Source organism: Sardina pilchardus, chromosome 19 (genome assembly GCF_963854185.1).
Source record: "Sardina pilchardus chromosome 19, fSarPil1.1, whole genome shotgun sequence".
Taxonomy (NCBI): Eukaryota; Metazoa; Chordata; class Actinopteri; order Clupeiformes; family Clupeidae; genus Sardina; species Sardina pilchardus.
The window spans coordinates 5,346,507-5,361,421 of record NC_085012.1 but is presented as its reverse complement, the minus strand read 5'-3'; the positions used below and the strand labels follow the sequence as shown (position 1 = coordinate 5,361,421).

The 14,915-nt window shown below is 46.4% G+C and overlaps 1 protein-coding gene across 1 annotated transcript in view; it reads right to left on the bottom strand.

The window, feature by feature from the left end:
- Nucleotides 1-13,431, bottom strand: part of hs6st1b (heparan sulfate 6-O-sulfotransferase 1b) — a 75,981-nt gene extending 62,550 nt beyond the window's left edge. The window contains exon 1 of the mRNA XM_062520850.1: nt 12,564-13,431. Coding sequence (XP_062376834.1) covers nt 12,564-13,081 — 518 coding nt within the window. The 5' untranslated portion in view covers nt 13,082-13,431. The remainder of the gene's footprint in view (nt 1-12,563) is intronic.
- Nucleotides 13,432-14,915: the final 1,484 nt, after the last annotated feature.

The window sequence follows — 14,915 nt, the reverse complement described above, 5'->3', positions numbered from 1 at the left end:
CTGCAGCCTGGCTGGCTGCCACCACCGGAGCTTCAAAGTTATTCCAATCAAAATGGCTGAATAATGCAGCGGCCGACACAGCAGCACAGCACAGCACAGCACAGCACAGCACCAGCAGAGAGAGCGGCAGCAGCGGTGGCAGCTCCAGAGAGGACCTGTGGCTGGAGGAGAAGAGAGCGACGGAGCGCGGAGGGGAGGGGAGGTGAGGGGAGGGGGGAGATGAATGGAGCGACTACGGGAGGCCTGGACAGAGGGATGGAGCGGTGGATCAATGTGCAAAGATATAAAAAGAATAAAACATGAAAGAATAAAAGCAGTAGACGAGCGTAATGATGTTAACAGCTGCGCCAAAAAAAAAAAAAAACACCCCTGTGAATTTGGACTGAATATTCCGCTGAAAACCAAGTATGGGCATTATGGGCATATGATCTCTGGCCATGTGATATGTGAGCACTGATTCTCATCATCCTCAGCAACACTCTCACAAGTCACAACTGATGCCGGCTTTGTGCTCTGCCATCAACGTCCCACGCCCCACGCCTTCCACAGCATCTCTCCTGTCATCGGCTGCATCAAGACGTCCATTCTCCTCTCCTCCGACCCATTCAGACGCGACGAGACGGCAACCGGCTTTACCGCTTCCCATTCAGCCGTCAACCTTGACCGGCTCCGGCTGCGTTATCTGCTTAGACACGGCAGCCGCGCCGGGGACGAGCGGTCTTGTCAGGCTGAGGGTTATTGTCAACACCGAATCTGACACGGATCTGATGGCGAAGATGGAAAGGCCTCAAACGGAATTATTCTGCCCAAGGTCTTGTGCCTCATAAACCATCTGGATTTGATTGACATCTCATTTTGAGGCAGCGAGCTACAAGGTGAAAAAAGAGCCGCAAGGTTGATTTGTCAAATGCTATAACCAGAAGGCTTTTAAACTGAAGAGGCTTTAGGGGGGGTTGTAGGATTTTGAAAGAGCCTTTTATTGGGTTAACATGCATTGAACAACAGAGCAAACCCTGAAACGCTCATCAAGGCTACATACCATGTTCTGGATTCCCCCAACGTTTTCTATTAATTTATCATGAATACAACACCTTCAATTTACAGATACAGATACCACTATTTCAAAAACACTCCTTGAACAAACCAGCCAGGGACACTAGGCTGTGTAAGCTAGTCAAAAGACATTGAAGGAGATGGAAATGAAAAAAGAAAACAGATAACAGACAGACAGCCTTCGGATGAAAACAAGTCAGACAGCACTCCCCAGAGCTAAGATCATGATGAGTTACATCTCATCGTTTGCTGAAGGTCAGCTTCCTGACTCAGGACTTGAGCTGACCATAGCAGCTGCCTGAAGGGATGAGACCACCTCAAAATCAATCTGACCAAAGCTAGCTGGAGCTGGAGCTATCCCAAAACACCTTCACTCAGACGAGACAAAACAACACCGTCCCCATCTCTTCCTGTTTTCTCTCTCTCTCTCTCGGCCCAGACGACGGACGTCACGAGGAGGCGAATAAGACAAAAGCTGCCCTTTTTTGGTCGTCCCGTCTTGTTTCCCGACAGCAGCAGTCACATTGAGACGGAGGAGGCTAGCGCTGCATATTCATGGCCATCTGGTCGGCCATTAGCGGCGCTCCTGTCCAGCACAACGTGCCGGAGAACTGCTGCTCGGAAATTAAACACCTCAGCGCACGCCACGCTCAGACAGACGGCTCGACCCTGGTCCTGTCCTGTCGCACTGAGATCACTTCCACACCCCCTACCCCCCGCTCACACACACACACACAGACACACACACACACACACACACACGGACGTTGGACTGATAGGAGGACCAAGTGTTGCCGAGCCAACAGACAATACCACTGGGCTGAAAACTGGTCAAAAAAAAAAGGAAAAAAAGATGGTGGAGAGCTGTTGACAAGAAGAGACGGCAGAAAAATGGCTCCCTCCACGCCCCTTGACCCCTGGGATGAGAATGGAACTCCAATGGCAGGTTAACACCTGCATGGCTCCAAGAGCCCAAACGTATGAAGGGACAATGCCAGTGCACAGGAAAGGGAAGGGAGAAGAAAAAAGGGAAAAAAAGCACACTGTACATGCCAGGTAAGTGCTTTGCCAGAGCTCTGCTGCCTGCCCTCCCACACAAACAAACACACACACACACACGCACACACGCATGCACACATACATACACACACACACACACACACACACACGCATGCACACATACACACACACACACACACACACACACAAACACACCCCAGAAGGCCTATGGAGAGCAGGTCTGTCTGTGATCTCAGCCACTGCCATTAATAAAGCAGAGCTCAGCAGACTGCAGCATAGCCTCTGGCGCCTTCTGAGAGCATGTGCTCTCCTCTCCTCTCCTCTCCTCTATTCTCCTCTCTTCTCTCCTCTCCGCTCCTCTGTTCTCCTCTTCTCTATTCTCCTCTACGCTCCTCTCCGCTCCTCTCCTCTCCTCTCCTCTATTCTCCTCTCCTCTCCTGTCTCCTCTTCTCTCCTCTCCTCTATTCTCCTCTCCACTCCTCTCCTCTCCTCTCCTCTCCTCTCCTCTCCTCTCCTGTCTCCTCTCCTCTCTGCTCCTCTCCGTTCCCCTCCTCTTCTCTCCTCTCCTCTCTTATTTTCTCCTCTCCGCTCCTCTCCTCTCCTCTATTCTCCTCTCCTCTCCTCTCCTCTACTCTCCTGTCTCCTCTCCTCTCTTCTCCTCTCCTCTCCTCTCCCCTGCTCTCCTCTCCCCTGCTCTCCTCTCTGTGGCTGTAGGCAGCGCTGGATACTGAGGTATAAATAGGTCCGTAAACGGATAATGATATGACATCCGGCGGAATGCACATCTAGAAATCCTCAACCCCCCTCATATAAACACAAACGCAGACACACACACACACACACACAGGCACAAACACACACTCTGCCGCTCCAGACACCCACACACACGTGTCGCATTTCCCCCCTGAGGGGTGTGTGATAGGGGTTGAAGCCCTCAGCATTATGGCACACTTGTCACATACCCTTCTCCCTCTCCTCAGAAGCCTTTTTAAAGATGGCGGATTCCTCGTCCTCACTAATACTCACTGCTCTAGTTCAGGGATCTTTGTGAACACGTGCAGGAAGACGATACCACATTTGGGGCATCTGTGTGTGTGTGTGTGTGTGTGTGTGTGTGTGTGTGTGTGTGTGTGTGTGTGTGTGTGTGTGTGTGTGTGTGGACAGGTGGGTCCAAGCATGATTTTGAGGACACACCTCACACCATACAAGCAAACTAAGCACTTAAACATAGTTCTCAGAGGGTATGTTCTGGTTCACACCCATGTGATGACAAATACCCTCTTTTCTCTCACACACTTACATGTCTTACTTGCTTACTTTTAAAACTGCCGAGGTCACATTATCCAAGCAACCAAGTGGATGACCTCAAAGTATTTTTCCATGGCAAATGAATGTCAGCCATGTTGTTTCTGTACCGTTTCCCTTGTCATGGAGGCTGGCGTTAAAGATATGAGGGAGAGACGCGGAGCTGGATGAAGTGGTGGAGTACAGAGCGCTAACCTCTCGCAGTGTGAGGGCCAGAGACGTGCGTACGCTTCATTACGGCATGTGTTGGAGATAGGGCGAGACAGACAGCCAGGCTAACGGGTGTCTCTGTCGAGAGGCCCACCACACTCAACACCAGCACTTTACAGCACATGTAAACGCTCTCCGGAGAGACGTGGACACAAGGGCTGACATTTGGAGGGTCCGGCCGCATCCAAACCACACATTTGGAGGGCTTTCGCAATCCCCCGGCCAAGACGCAGTACACAGCGAAACTTCGACTAGCACTTAAGAAGAACACTGGAGAACATCACTGCGCCATTTCCTTCATCGAGAGTTTTTTTTGTTTTGTTTTTTTCAGGCCGATCTTCTCACTGACACTCTTTCATGGCGCGGCGTAGGAATTACATCACGAGCGGGCTCTTGTACTGCAGGGGCAATGCATCACAATAGGCAGGCTAAACGCCCTACACCTCCCCCCCCCCCTCTCTTCTCTCACTTTCACACTTCCACTTCCACACACACACACACACACACACACACACAAACACACACACACACACACACACACACACACACACACAGTCACAGTGTATACTGTACACTGAACACTATCTCTCTCTCTCTCCCTCTCTCTCACACACAAACACATAGACACACACTTCCACACCCACACCCGCTGTCATATACTGTACAAACTCTCTCTCAGACACACACACAAATATATACACAAAACACACACACACACACACACACACACACACACACACACAAAATCACATTTATATGTGTCAAATTACAGACTTGTCTTCAAACTTTTGGGTCACTGTGTTCTGAGAAGCTAGGGCCTAACTTTAATGAAGCCAGGCTCCAGTTAAGTAATTCAATAACAAAGACAAGGTGGACCGCGGGCACAACTCCGTTAAAGCCTTTCATCTAAAAACACTTGCACTAGCACAGCACTAAGTGAGAAACTCGCCGCCTTCATCCCAAAGAATGTGCCGTCACAATCTTCCCATTATCCTCCTCGCTTTCGCTGGATCACAAACATCGCACATCGGCTCCCAATTTCCCTTTCTCTGTTTATCGAGTGTTCCCATAAAGTAAATTCCAAAATTTTCTTTTTTCAATTTCCTAATGGAACTCTAACACATCACCCCCCCACCCCCCCACCCCCCCACACACACACACACACACACAACACCCCACCACCACCCCCCTCTTGTTGTTGTCAGATTTCATTTTAAGCCAAGAGAGGAGTGAAAGCCCGAGCATTTGTACACGGCCCTTCACAGCTAACTCTTTAATTAAATGGCTGATTCCCCTGATGCCGCTTGGCTCCCTGAGAATGCGTCTGCTCCCAGACTGTGCTGGAGTCTGTCTGTCGACTCTTCCCGTTCCTCTGCCCTCCTTCCAAAGGAACAGGAGGTGACAGATCGCCTGAGATGGTGGCGATACATTCTCAATCTATTATTAGAGCGCCTCGTTAAGATGGAGTTTCTCCATGCTGGTTTGGATGGGAGAGACGGGAGTATAGAGAGAGATGAGAAAAAGACCCCATTTTCTATCTTCAAACACATCAGCAGACACAGCCTCACACAAGCATTTAATAATACACAGACGTATGTACATTCACACACGCACAAACACACACACACAATAGCCATAAATTGTAAAACGTCCTTCAGATTTGTGCGTAAGTCGGGCAAATCCTAATTACGACTCGCTCTGATACTAATCTGTCATCGCTCTGCAATTTGTCCTTCGCCAAAAAATCAATTTTGTCACGATCGCACGGTGCCCCACTTTCATGTCTATGTGTGTGAGTGAGCCAGTCCAAGGGATATGTTACACACATACACACAAACACACACACGCACACGCACACGCACGCGCACGCACACGCACACGCACACGCACACGCACACGCACACGCACACGCACACACACACACACACACACACACACACACACACACACACACACACAGACACACACACAAACTCTCCTCTATTCTCTAGCATGCTTCAAAAGGTAAAAAGCCCATCAAGCACACAGCCACACTTTTCATTTATGCCTTAGCTGGGTGAGAGTGCTAATAACAGCCTTTGGAGAAAACAACACAACAACATTGCCACTGACAGACTAAAATGGCAAATAAATAAACATATTAACACAGATCTGTTGTGCTCCACTGCTAGATCTTGTGAAAGAGTACTAGGCTTCTTCCCCTTTGTCACAGATCAGTGTTGAGGTGTTTTGTCACGTCGGAGAGTAGCCAACTGAGCACAGTTCTCTTCCTCAGCTATTTTACTGGACATAAAAGGCACTGAGATTTCTGTCTTATTTCCCCTTTGCATACTGAGAGAGAACACTTTGTAAAATGGCGTTGCTTTATGGTAGGATTTTTCAGCAAAAATAGCACCACGACAACAATAACAACAACAACACCAACACCCAACTCTCAATGTCGTTGTTCTTTCACCCGTGCTCATAAGCGAGCAGTGTCACTCGGCTGGCTCCTTTGACAAGATACGCAGCCTAATCCCGGGCTAAATTACATTTCCAACAGAGGATTTCCAATTCGACACACAACCACAGTCCAGACCGTGGCATAATCCTCCTCCCAATAAAAACCATCCCTCATGCTAATTTAATTAACTTCCAGGAACATGTGTTTATCCATACATTTCTCCTCACAGCTTGTCCAACCTTCTGTGCTCCGCCGGAGAGCTCGTTCCACAGGCTGCAAAACAGCCCGCTGGGCAAAATGAAGTTCATTTATCATTGCGTGTCAAGCTTTGCCTTTGCATGAGGGCAAGTGTTTTGGTTTAACACAATGCGGGTCTCTTTGCGGATGGTGTTTCTTTCAACGTCACATTGATTTGAGTTCAAAAGAAGAGGGATGAGCGTATAGGCCAGCTTGGCCTTAAACTGTGTGCTTAGCAGTTCTAGTGCAGTCCACGCCGCTGGGTTGCTGAGGTGAAAACAATACAATATCTGATTTGTCATTGACATTATCTCTTCATGAACACAGTCACCGAGCCAGAGTCGAGAGGCGGAAACAGCTACACTATCTTCACCTTTCTTTGAATCCTTTTGTGGCAGAGAAGGAAGATGCTGATGAAATATTCCCATGTGTCCTATTTACCGTCCCCCATATCAACTATCTGTGTCTCCTCATCTCAGTGAGGTCAGTCAGCTGGTCATAATGGCAGTTTACATAAAGTCATTTCCATCAGCATATTTCATCAGTGGGATGTGGATTCTCTGGGATGTGTACAACGGCGTACCATTTCAATCGGACGGCGACCGTAAATAACATCTACAAATCACACATAAACGCCTGTGCACCGTCTCTGACTGCAGCAAATGAATCACTCAAGTCATCCAGTTCATGTAAGACTTCCTACCCAAATGTCATATGGATTACCGCTTTCTAACATGCCTGTGGCTGTGGAGAGAGACCGTCAGATACACTCACACTCACACACACACACACACACACACACACACACACACTCTTAAGCGTGCTCAGCTAAAGGGATTTGCATAACCCCGTCGTCATCTTTGGGTGCCGTCGTGCTTTAATCCCGCGCTGATCTGATTGGATTAAAACACGCGGCCCGTCCGGCTCCATCGTAGTAAATAACACTCGAGAGACCCGGCTTCAGCGTCCACTAGCCGGTCAATCACAACACATCTCTGCGGGTGAGACATCCCACCTACCACAGAGGCCGTGTGATTCGGGCCGTTCCCGTGGCAGGCCCAGTGTCCACTGACCTGGCTGATTAACGATCAGGGCGTGTTCACAATACTGTTAAATACTTGGCTGGCCATCACACTTCCTGTCTCACGTGTTGAGCCACGTGGTGTGTGTAGTGTCGCTAGCGCCTCGGAACGAACCGAAGATCACAGAGGCGCTAAATTGAATCCAGAGGAGTTTGAATCTCCAAACAGAGCGAGTCTGACCCTTTCTCCGCTCGTGTGTGTGTGTGTGTGTGTGTGTGTGTGTGTGTGCAAGCGCCGCCTGACGAGAACTAGGGCCTCCTCTTCAATTATTCACTCAAATGAGGCCATCCATGCTCCTCAGACTCACTCCCGCTCCCTCCCCACCCACTTTTTAACCACTTTAAGCAGTTTCAGCCCTTAATGGTTCAGGCTCGCTACGCTACGCTACGTAAGGCCGGCGATTCTCCACTAACAGTTCATGCCCTGCTGCCAGAGGGGATTGAGGAGGGTGGGAAGGCAATAAGACTCCCAATTACTTGCAGTGGGTGTCTAAGTGGGGCGCTCAGCGCGGACAGACACACCTGACAGAGCCCTCGCTGGAATTTAACGGCCAACCGGCCGGCACAAGTGGGTTTCCGCCTGAGAGTGCACTGACCACAACTTCACCGGCACCTTCTCTCTGCCCGCAACACCCAGCTGTCAGTTCCACCAGGTTCCTTCCAGATAGCCTCAGCGTCTCAGAAGCCCTCGCATCAATATCTCCGCTCGCTTTAGTGTTCTTAATAGGGTGCTGGGATCTTCCCGGAACAGAGCTGGGAGACAGGTCGGCGTTTTTTCGCCGTCGAGACGCCCTGTTGAAGCCGAAGCTGACAGGCAATAAACCTTAATGCTGCACCACTCATGAAAGGAACTATAAAATGAAGCATTTACGGTATATGTGCAAATGTTTGATATACGAGAAGGTAAAAGATAGTCGTTTGGAGCGTGAAACTTCGCAGTGCACCAGTTCTCCTTGATCTTTGACCTATATTGTGAAATCAGCTGCTACTGCTACTCTCTACTGGTTGTTTCTTTATTACCAGCAGCACCTTACAAAAGGACTACTGCACACGGGCAACGAAGACTCATCCATCTATGGGGGCAATTTAATTTATTTATAACCTCAGATTCCACTGCCCTGCTGACCCCTTTTAATTATCCAATTATGTGCCATCAACTCTGTGCATTTAATAACCATTCACTCTAAAATGGCCATACCGTTCCCTTAATCTCTCTTGGGAAGGTGTTAAATCCTCAGTGCCAAATGTGTTGTTGCTGCTGCTGCTGCTGCTGCTGCTGTTGTTGTTGTTGTGGCTGTTGTTTTAAGAGCTATAAATTCCAACGCTAAAACCTACTGCTATTTAAACCGGCCATGAAGGACAGCGAAAAAAAAAAAAGGTCTTGCTGTTGACCTGTTCCCTTGACACTCGGAGGTCTGAGGGGAGCCCAAATGTCCTCAAGGACTGGGTGACCAAATATAGCACAAAGGCTTCACTGTTGCGAATGTGTGTCACTATTGTGAGGGCTTGAGATTAGTGACACCCAACACTTAACTCAGTCTATCCACTTTTTCTAAACACAGACATACTATTCACAGAGAGGCCCCCGTTAACACCACAAAAGATGAATAAACATTTCAAAAAGACAAAAATAAATCCTCCCCCCTCCAAACCATCGCAGGCAACATTTTAACTAATCAGTAATATACAAAGTGAAGGACAATGGCGAGCCTAATAGCTAGGAGAAGCAGATCGTTTCATTTAAAGCTCACCAATCAGCCGTTGTCCTTTGGCTGCGGAGATAGCGATCACTCAAGCACACAAACAGTCTGTTGCCAGGGGATACAGACAGATAGCTGTTTAACGAGCCAGTTGATGTGTATACTGGGATGCTTATGAGGCCTGCCCTTTGATAGATGTGGGTACGGCTCCCACATTCTGGGAGATTCAGACATTCTGTTCCACTACAGACTATGAGGCTAGACAATAACAAAATAACAAAAATAACTGTATTTACAAAAAGAAACGATTAAATGATCTATTTTGGCACTCTACGAACAGTCACTTAGGTGAATTCCCTTCCCCGAGGAGCTTGGTAAATAATGGCCAGAACACAGTAAATTCAACTGGATTGATGTATTTTCTGGACATCTGTTCTTTTTGCTTTCTCAAAAAAAGGACAGAAAAACATTTTTTCTTTTCTTTAGCAGAGTCCCTGTCATGGAGAGAGGAATGTCCAACTAAGAAACCTGCCTGGGGGCCACAATATCTCTCTCCCTCCCTCCCTGTGTGTGTGTGTGTGTGTGTGTGTGTGTGTGTGTGTGTGTGTGTGTGTGCGCGCGTGTGCGTGCGTGCGTGGGTGCGTGCGTGCGTGCGTGTGTGTGTGTGTGTGTGTGTGTGTGTGTGTGTGTGTGTGTGTGTGTGTGTGTGTGTGATGTGACTACCCTGCTACCCTGGGGGATATAGTGATAATGACTTTTTTAAACCATAGCTTTTTTTTAATGCTAATCATAAAGAGTTAAAACCTCCCCATAAATCCAATTAAAGAACCGGAGATTACACCAGCTTTGAATCTGGACTCCACTGCCCATGGAACCCTAACTTACACACCGGACAATCATGTCTCCAATAACCACGAACCCCATACATTGTCATTAACTAATTCTAATAGTTGATATAACAACAAACCTCATACATTAACTCATTAGAAGAGTTGAAATTAGTTGGAGAATAGTCCGGGAGACCTCATCAATATTCAACACTTAAAACTACATAAAGTCTAATGCAGGAGCTCAGACCAAAGCAAAATAATATGTTGTTCAAAGTTAGCACTTGTTAATAGAATAATAGAATAAGAATAAGTCTTTAATTGTCCACCTAGGTGGAAAATTGTCTTTGGCTCACCCAAAACACAGGATAAACAGACATGTTTCACAGACACATTGATTGGACATACAGCAACTGGACATACAGCAACATACAGCAATGTGCAGGTCCTTATTCAACATGCTAATATGCCTTATTCTTATAGTCACTTAAGTATTCAAATCTGGATCAGAGTGGCTTTGAATCCTAAAATACAACAATCATTTTACAACTATTTACTACTTAAATTAAAAAAAAACAGGTCGGTTTATTTGAGGAAAAAGGGCCACATTTCACACAGTCCTGATTTGATGCTAAAATATGATCTACATTAATGTTTCCCAATCCCCATGACATTCTAGTCATAGCCTTCCAGTTTCATTCCAGTCATTAAAAAATAATCTTATCTTATCCACCAATAGTAACACTCCCACGCACCACTTTACATACCAAAGTGTGAATCCGACAAAGAGATTAAGTAAAACTCAAGGGCACAACACACATCAATGGCAAAACCAAGTCATTGTGGTTTGGACATATCCCAAAATAAACAGCCCGGGCAGTGGCACAACTCAAAATTAGTTAGAGACAACAATGTTGCCAAGAGAGATCTGATTGTAGACCACCTATATTGAATAACTGATTTGACATGTAACACTGAACACCAGTGCAAAACCACACAAATTGATAAACAGATGCACTTGTGCACTTGTTGCAAGCTGTCTCTATCTGGCCAACTATACTGCAGCTTGACGTCATCCTTACTCTCTTCTTCGGCAGTGGCTTCTACTTCATCGGCCGAGATGGTCAGTCCGAATTGTTGCTCCCACGGTAGGAGTCTGCTGTAGGCTAATATAAACGGCACCGTGTGTTTTTATGTTTCTTCAAACCTCGCCCCCCCATCGCATGTCATGACCACAGGTTTCAATTAGGCTATATGCTGCAATGTCGTGCAGCAGCTAAAAACTGCAAGAGACGGCAGGGATAGAGCCTTCGCTTTAGCCTAATCGTTTGTGAGTGATATCATCATCCAACCGACACTGGGCAGAAACGGGCTTCAGCATTTTACGCAAACATTTAAATGCACTTCAGGCTACAGTTGGCTTTCACAAAACCCTTTCACAAACAAGGCATGTTATGACCCTTGGACAATAGGGTGTTTTATGGTCCTTGAACAATAGAGCTAGTCTGGTTCATATTTTTTTTAAAAAATTAACCACCAAGCCACCTACACTTTGAACCGATTAACACAATGCAAACATCAGTCTTTCATGATAAGACTGAAATTTCCCACTGTTTAGATAACTTCTGCAGTTACTGAGTGTAAGCATAATCCAATGTTTGTTTTTTGGGGAAAGCAATTGTGGTAGGTCTAGGCTATTTATTAGAGCTTTTTCAAAAGATATAATTATACAATCGATCAAAAGGTCACCGTTCAGATAGTAGGTAGTCCTAAAGTTAACTGTAAACTATCCAAAACCAACACTAATCTTGGGGCTTTGCTATGGTGCCGTGTCCCCAAGCCCCCGTGTCGCCACTGTACTCAGAAGGAAACCCCATCTAGCCTACTGAACTGAAAGTATTCCGGAACCATAAACCCTTCTGTCACTCACTATTTGCAGCACCACGGGCTACTTTGTAACGCAGAAGCCCAATATGTTTACTGGCCTGAACACTGATGTTATAAACTAGCAATAAGTGCTCCCAAGTATACGCTAACTTGGACATGGTTTAAAACTGACTTTGAGACAAAAGCTGAATTCCATCGACCAGCGGTGCTTCACAGTGGAAATGTGTTATAAAGTCCCTTTATAATGACAGCCTTTCACTCGGCCTTTAGCTTTGGCTACTCTCTCGTCGTCAGTGGTGCACCACGGTTTGTTTTCCTTCGATAATAGGTTCTAAGTGTTGTGCTAGCCTATCACAACCTAAATGAATAACAGACCCTGGACATGTAATGCAAATTCCGATTGCAAAAGCCAAAGCCAAAGGCTATAGCCTACTTATGATCATACACAGCAATGCGCCGATTCGCTATTTGTTGTACTAATGTGAAAATTCTGTAGTTTCTCCACTTTCACTTCCCTGTATGGTTAAGTGTTTACCCCGCCTGCTGGGGTGGAACACGGACGAAGGGGGTAACATGCGGTGCGACTACAAAATGCTCCGACTCAAAACAGGAACCAACACACACACAGACACACACACACACACACACACCAAGCCGAAAACAAAACCACGGCAACAAACCCAAATCATCATCATAACAAATTTCGTTCCGTTTTAGAATCATGCAGCCTAATTATTCAAATTAAAGGAGAGACCGAAAATAACAATGATGAACAAATTCAACTTTGAACCCAAACAAACCTTAATTTCTTTGCCTTAGTCTCCCGCTTGTTAAGAACTCCGGGTACGCAGTTGATGAGCTCGGTCCAGTCGGCGTGTAAGCCGCAGCTCCAGCCGGTGGAGAACCGTGAGAAGAGCCAGGTCTCCTTTCTGTTGGGCCGATAGCAGGTACACTTTTTCTGACCGGGTCTGCAGTCACAAGGCACCTCCAGGCGCACATTCTGGACCAGGTGCCTCCCGAACGTTGTACCTCCAGTTTTCTGGATGTGAAGGAAAACGATCACATCCTCTCCCTTAATCTCAAAATCCATCGTCCGCTCCAGATCCTTGATGGGAAAATAGTACTTTTTTACATAATGGGGATCCGGCGTGGGGAATATGGTCATGTCTTCTTCAGCGAGATACCCATGCGGAGACCCGAAGTTGATGACTCCGGGAGCCACGTATTGATACAAAATCAGCATGAAGAAGACCGAGCCGACAACGATCAACAAGAATTTGCTGGTCCTCTCAACCATGTTCTCTTCCGAGCCGTTCATTTGTTACCATCTCTCAAATAACAGAGGATAGAATTGTAGTATCGTGACGGTAAACGATTTGCCTGCCCCTCCATAAGACGCTAGTGAGATTCCTTGTTGGTCAGGGGACCGCCGCAAAGTAATCGGAGTTCGGGGTTGGACACATTGTGTCCCGACGGCGCGCTCACACAAAACAAACTATGACCCCGTCGAGACGATTCACTGCTGATCACAACTGTCCGCGAACCTCACGTGCAGTCGTTTTGCCGTGTCCCTAGTGCCTAGACTGAGTGGAGGACCGACGGATGTAAACCTGAATGTTGCCTGAGCAAGAGCTTTCTACCTCCACAAGCATGTGGCTGAGCGACACCCACTCTCAGCGCGGCTCTCTCTCTCTCTCTCTCTCTCTCTCTCACACACACACACACACACACACACACACACACACACACACACACACACACACCGCACGCTTATAGACATCCAGGTCTTACGAAAAGAAGAATAAATGGCACATTTTAATAATTGAATTCTGTATATTAAAATTACAGAAAATGAGCGGTTGTAGCCTGTAACATAAGGAATGACATGATTATTATCAGCATTCGCTTTCCATTTTCCCATTTTTTTCAGATGATATGCACAAAATGGAATCCGAATTAATAGTGTATGGACATGTGCCAAAACATTAAAATTTCGCCATGATAACCAAGACTTTAAGGGAATCCTATTAAAGGGCCAGGATATCACAAGTTAATGAAGTTGGCTTCATGAATAACGCACCAGTCCAGGGAGATTGTGTGTTAAAGATTGAGTATTGGCCATACAGGCCGGCTCTTCTTAACAGAAAAAAAAACTGTTGGGATAGGTGCTACTGCTACCCATGTTGTAGAATATATAACACCAATGGGGGGAGACACTGAGACCGAGACAGCGATAACAGTCAGAAGGGAAATGTTTTTATCTGCAGGAGCATTCATGGCCAGTTGTTTCTCATATTCATCTTATACTCATGTTATCACAGAAGTTGTGCACATGGTAGGCTACACACAGAAAACTGTGTGTGGGTGTGCATGTCTGTGTTTGACCGTTTGTTCTTACTCTGAGGTGTTTCTGTAACATAGTTGGCCAGTGCTTCTGGGTGTGCATGTCTGTGTTTGACCGTTTGTTCTTACTCTGAGGTGTTTCTGTAACATAGTTGGCCAGTGCTTCTGGGTGTGCATGTCTGTGTTTGACCGTTTGTTCTTACTCTGAGGTGTTTCTGTAACATAGTTGGCCAGTGCTTCTGGGTGTGCATGTCTGTGTTTGACCGTTTGTTCTTACTCTGAGGTGTTTCTGTAACATAGTTGGCCAGTGCTTCTGGGTGTGCATGTCTGTGTTTGACCGTTTGTTCTTACTCTGAGGTGTTTCTGTAACATAGTTGGCCAGTGCTTCTCAGACTTTTCACATTGAGTAGTGAGTACCACCTCAGAAAACAACTGCCTCTCCCAGTTCCACCATTATGACTATCATTAACGTACATTAGCGTAGGCCCATTCCACTACAGATTTTACATTGTGCATATTGTTTTGCATGTTAAGCATAACAAGACAACACATACTTCTTAACTGATTGCATGGTGTGAGGGGAAAATGACCAAGATGGAATTTAACCTTTGATTTGATATTAAGATCATAGGCTACGCTCTTTAATGTACTCTTCTGTTAAAGCTTAACTAGTTCAATGTTTCTTATAATTGATACTATTGCCTTGCGATTTCATTCTTTTGTGGGAAACTAACCCAGTTCTTTTTATTTGATACTTCAGTTTCAGTAACTGGTGTGAAACCATTGTCCTTGGTTCCTAATTAACTCAT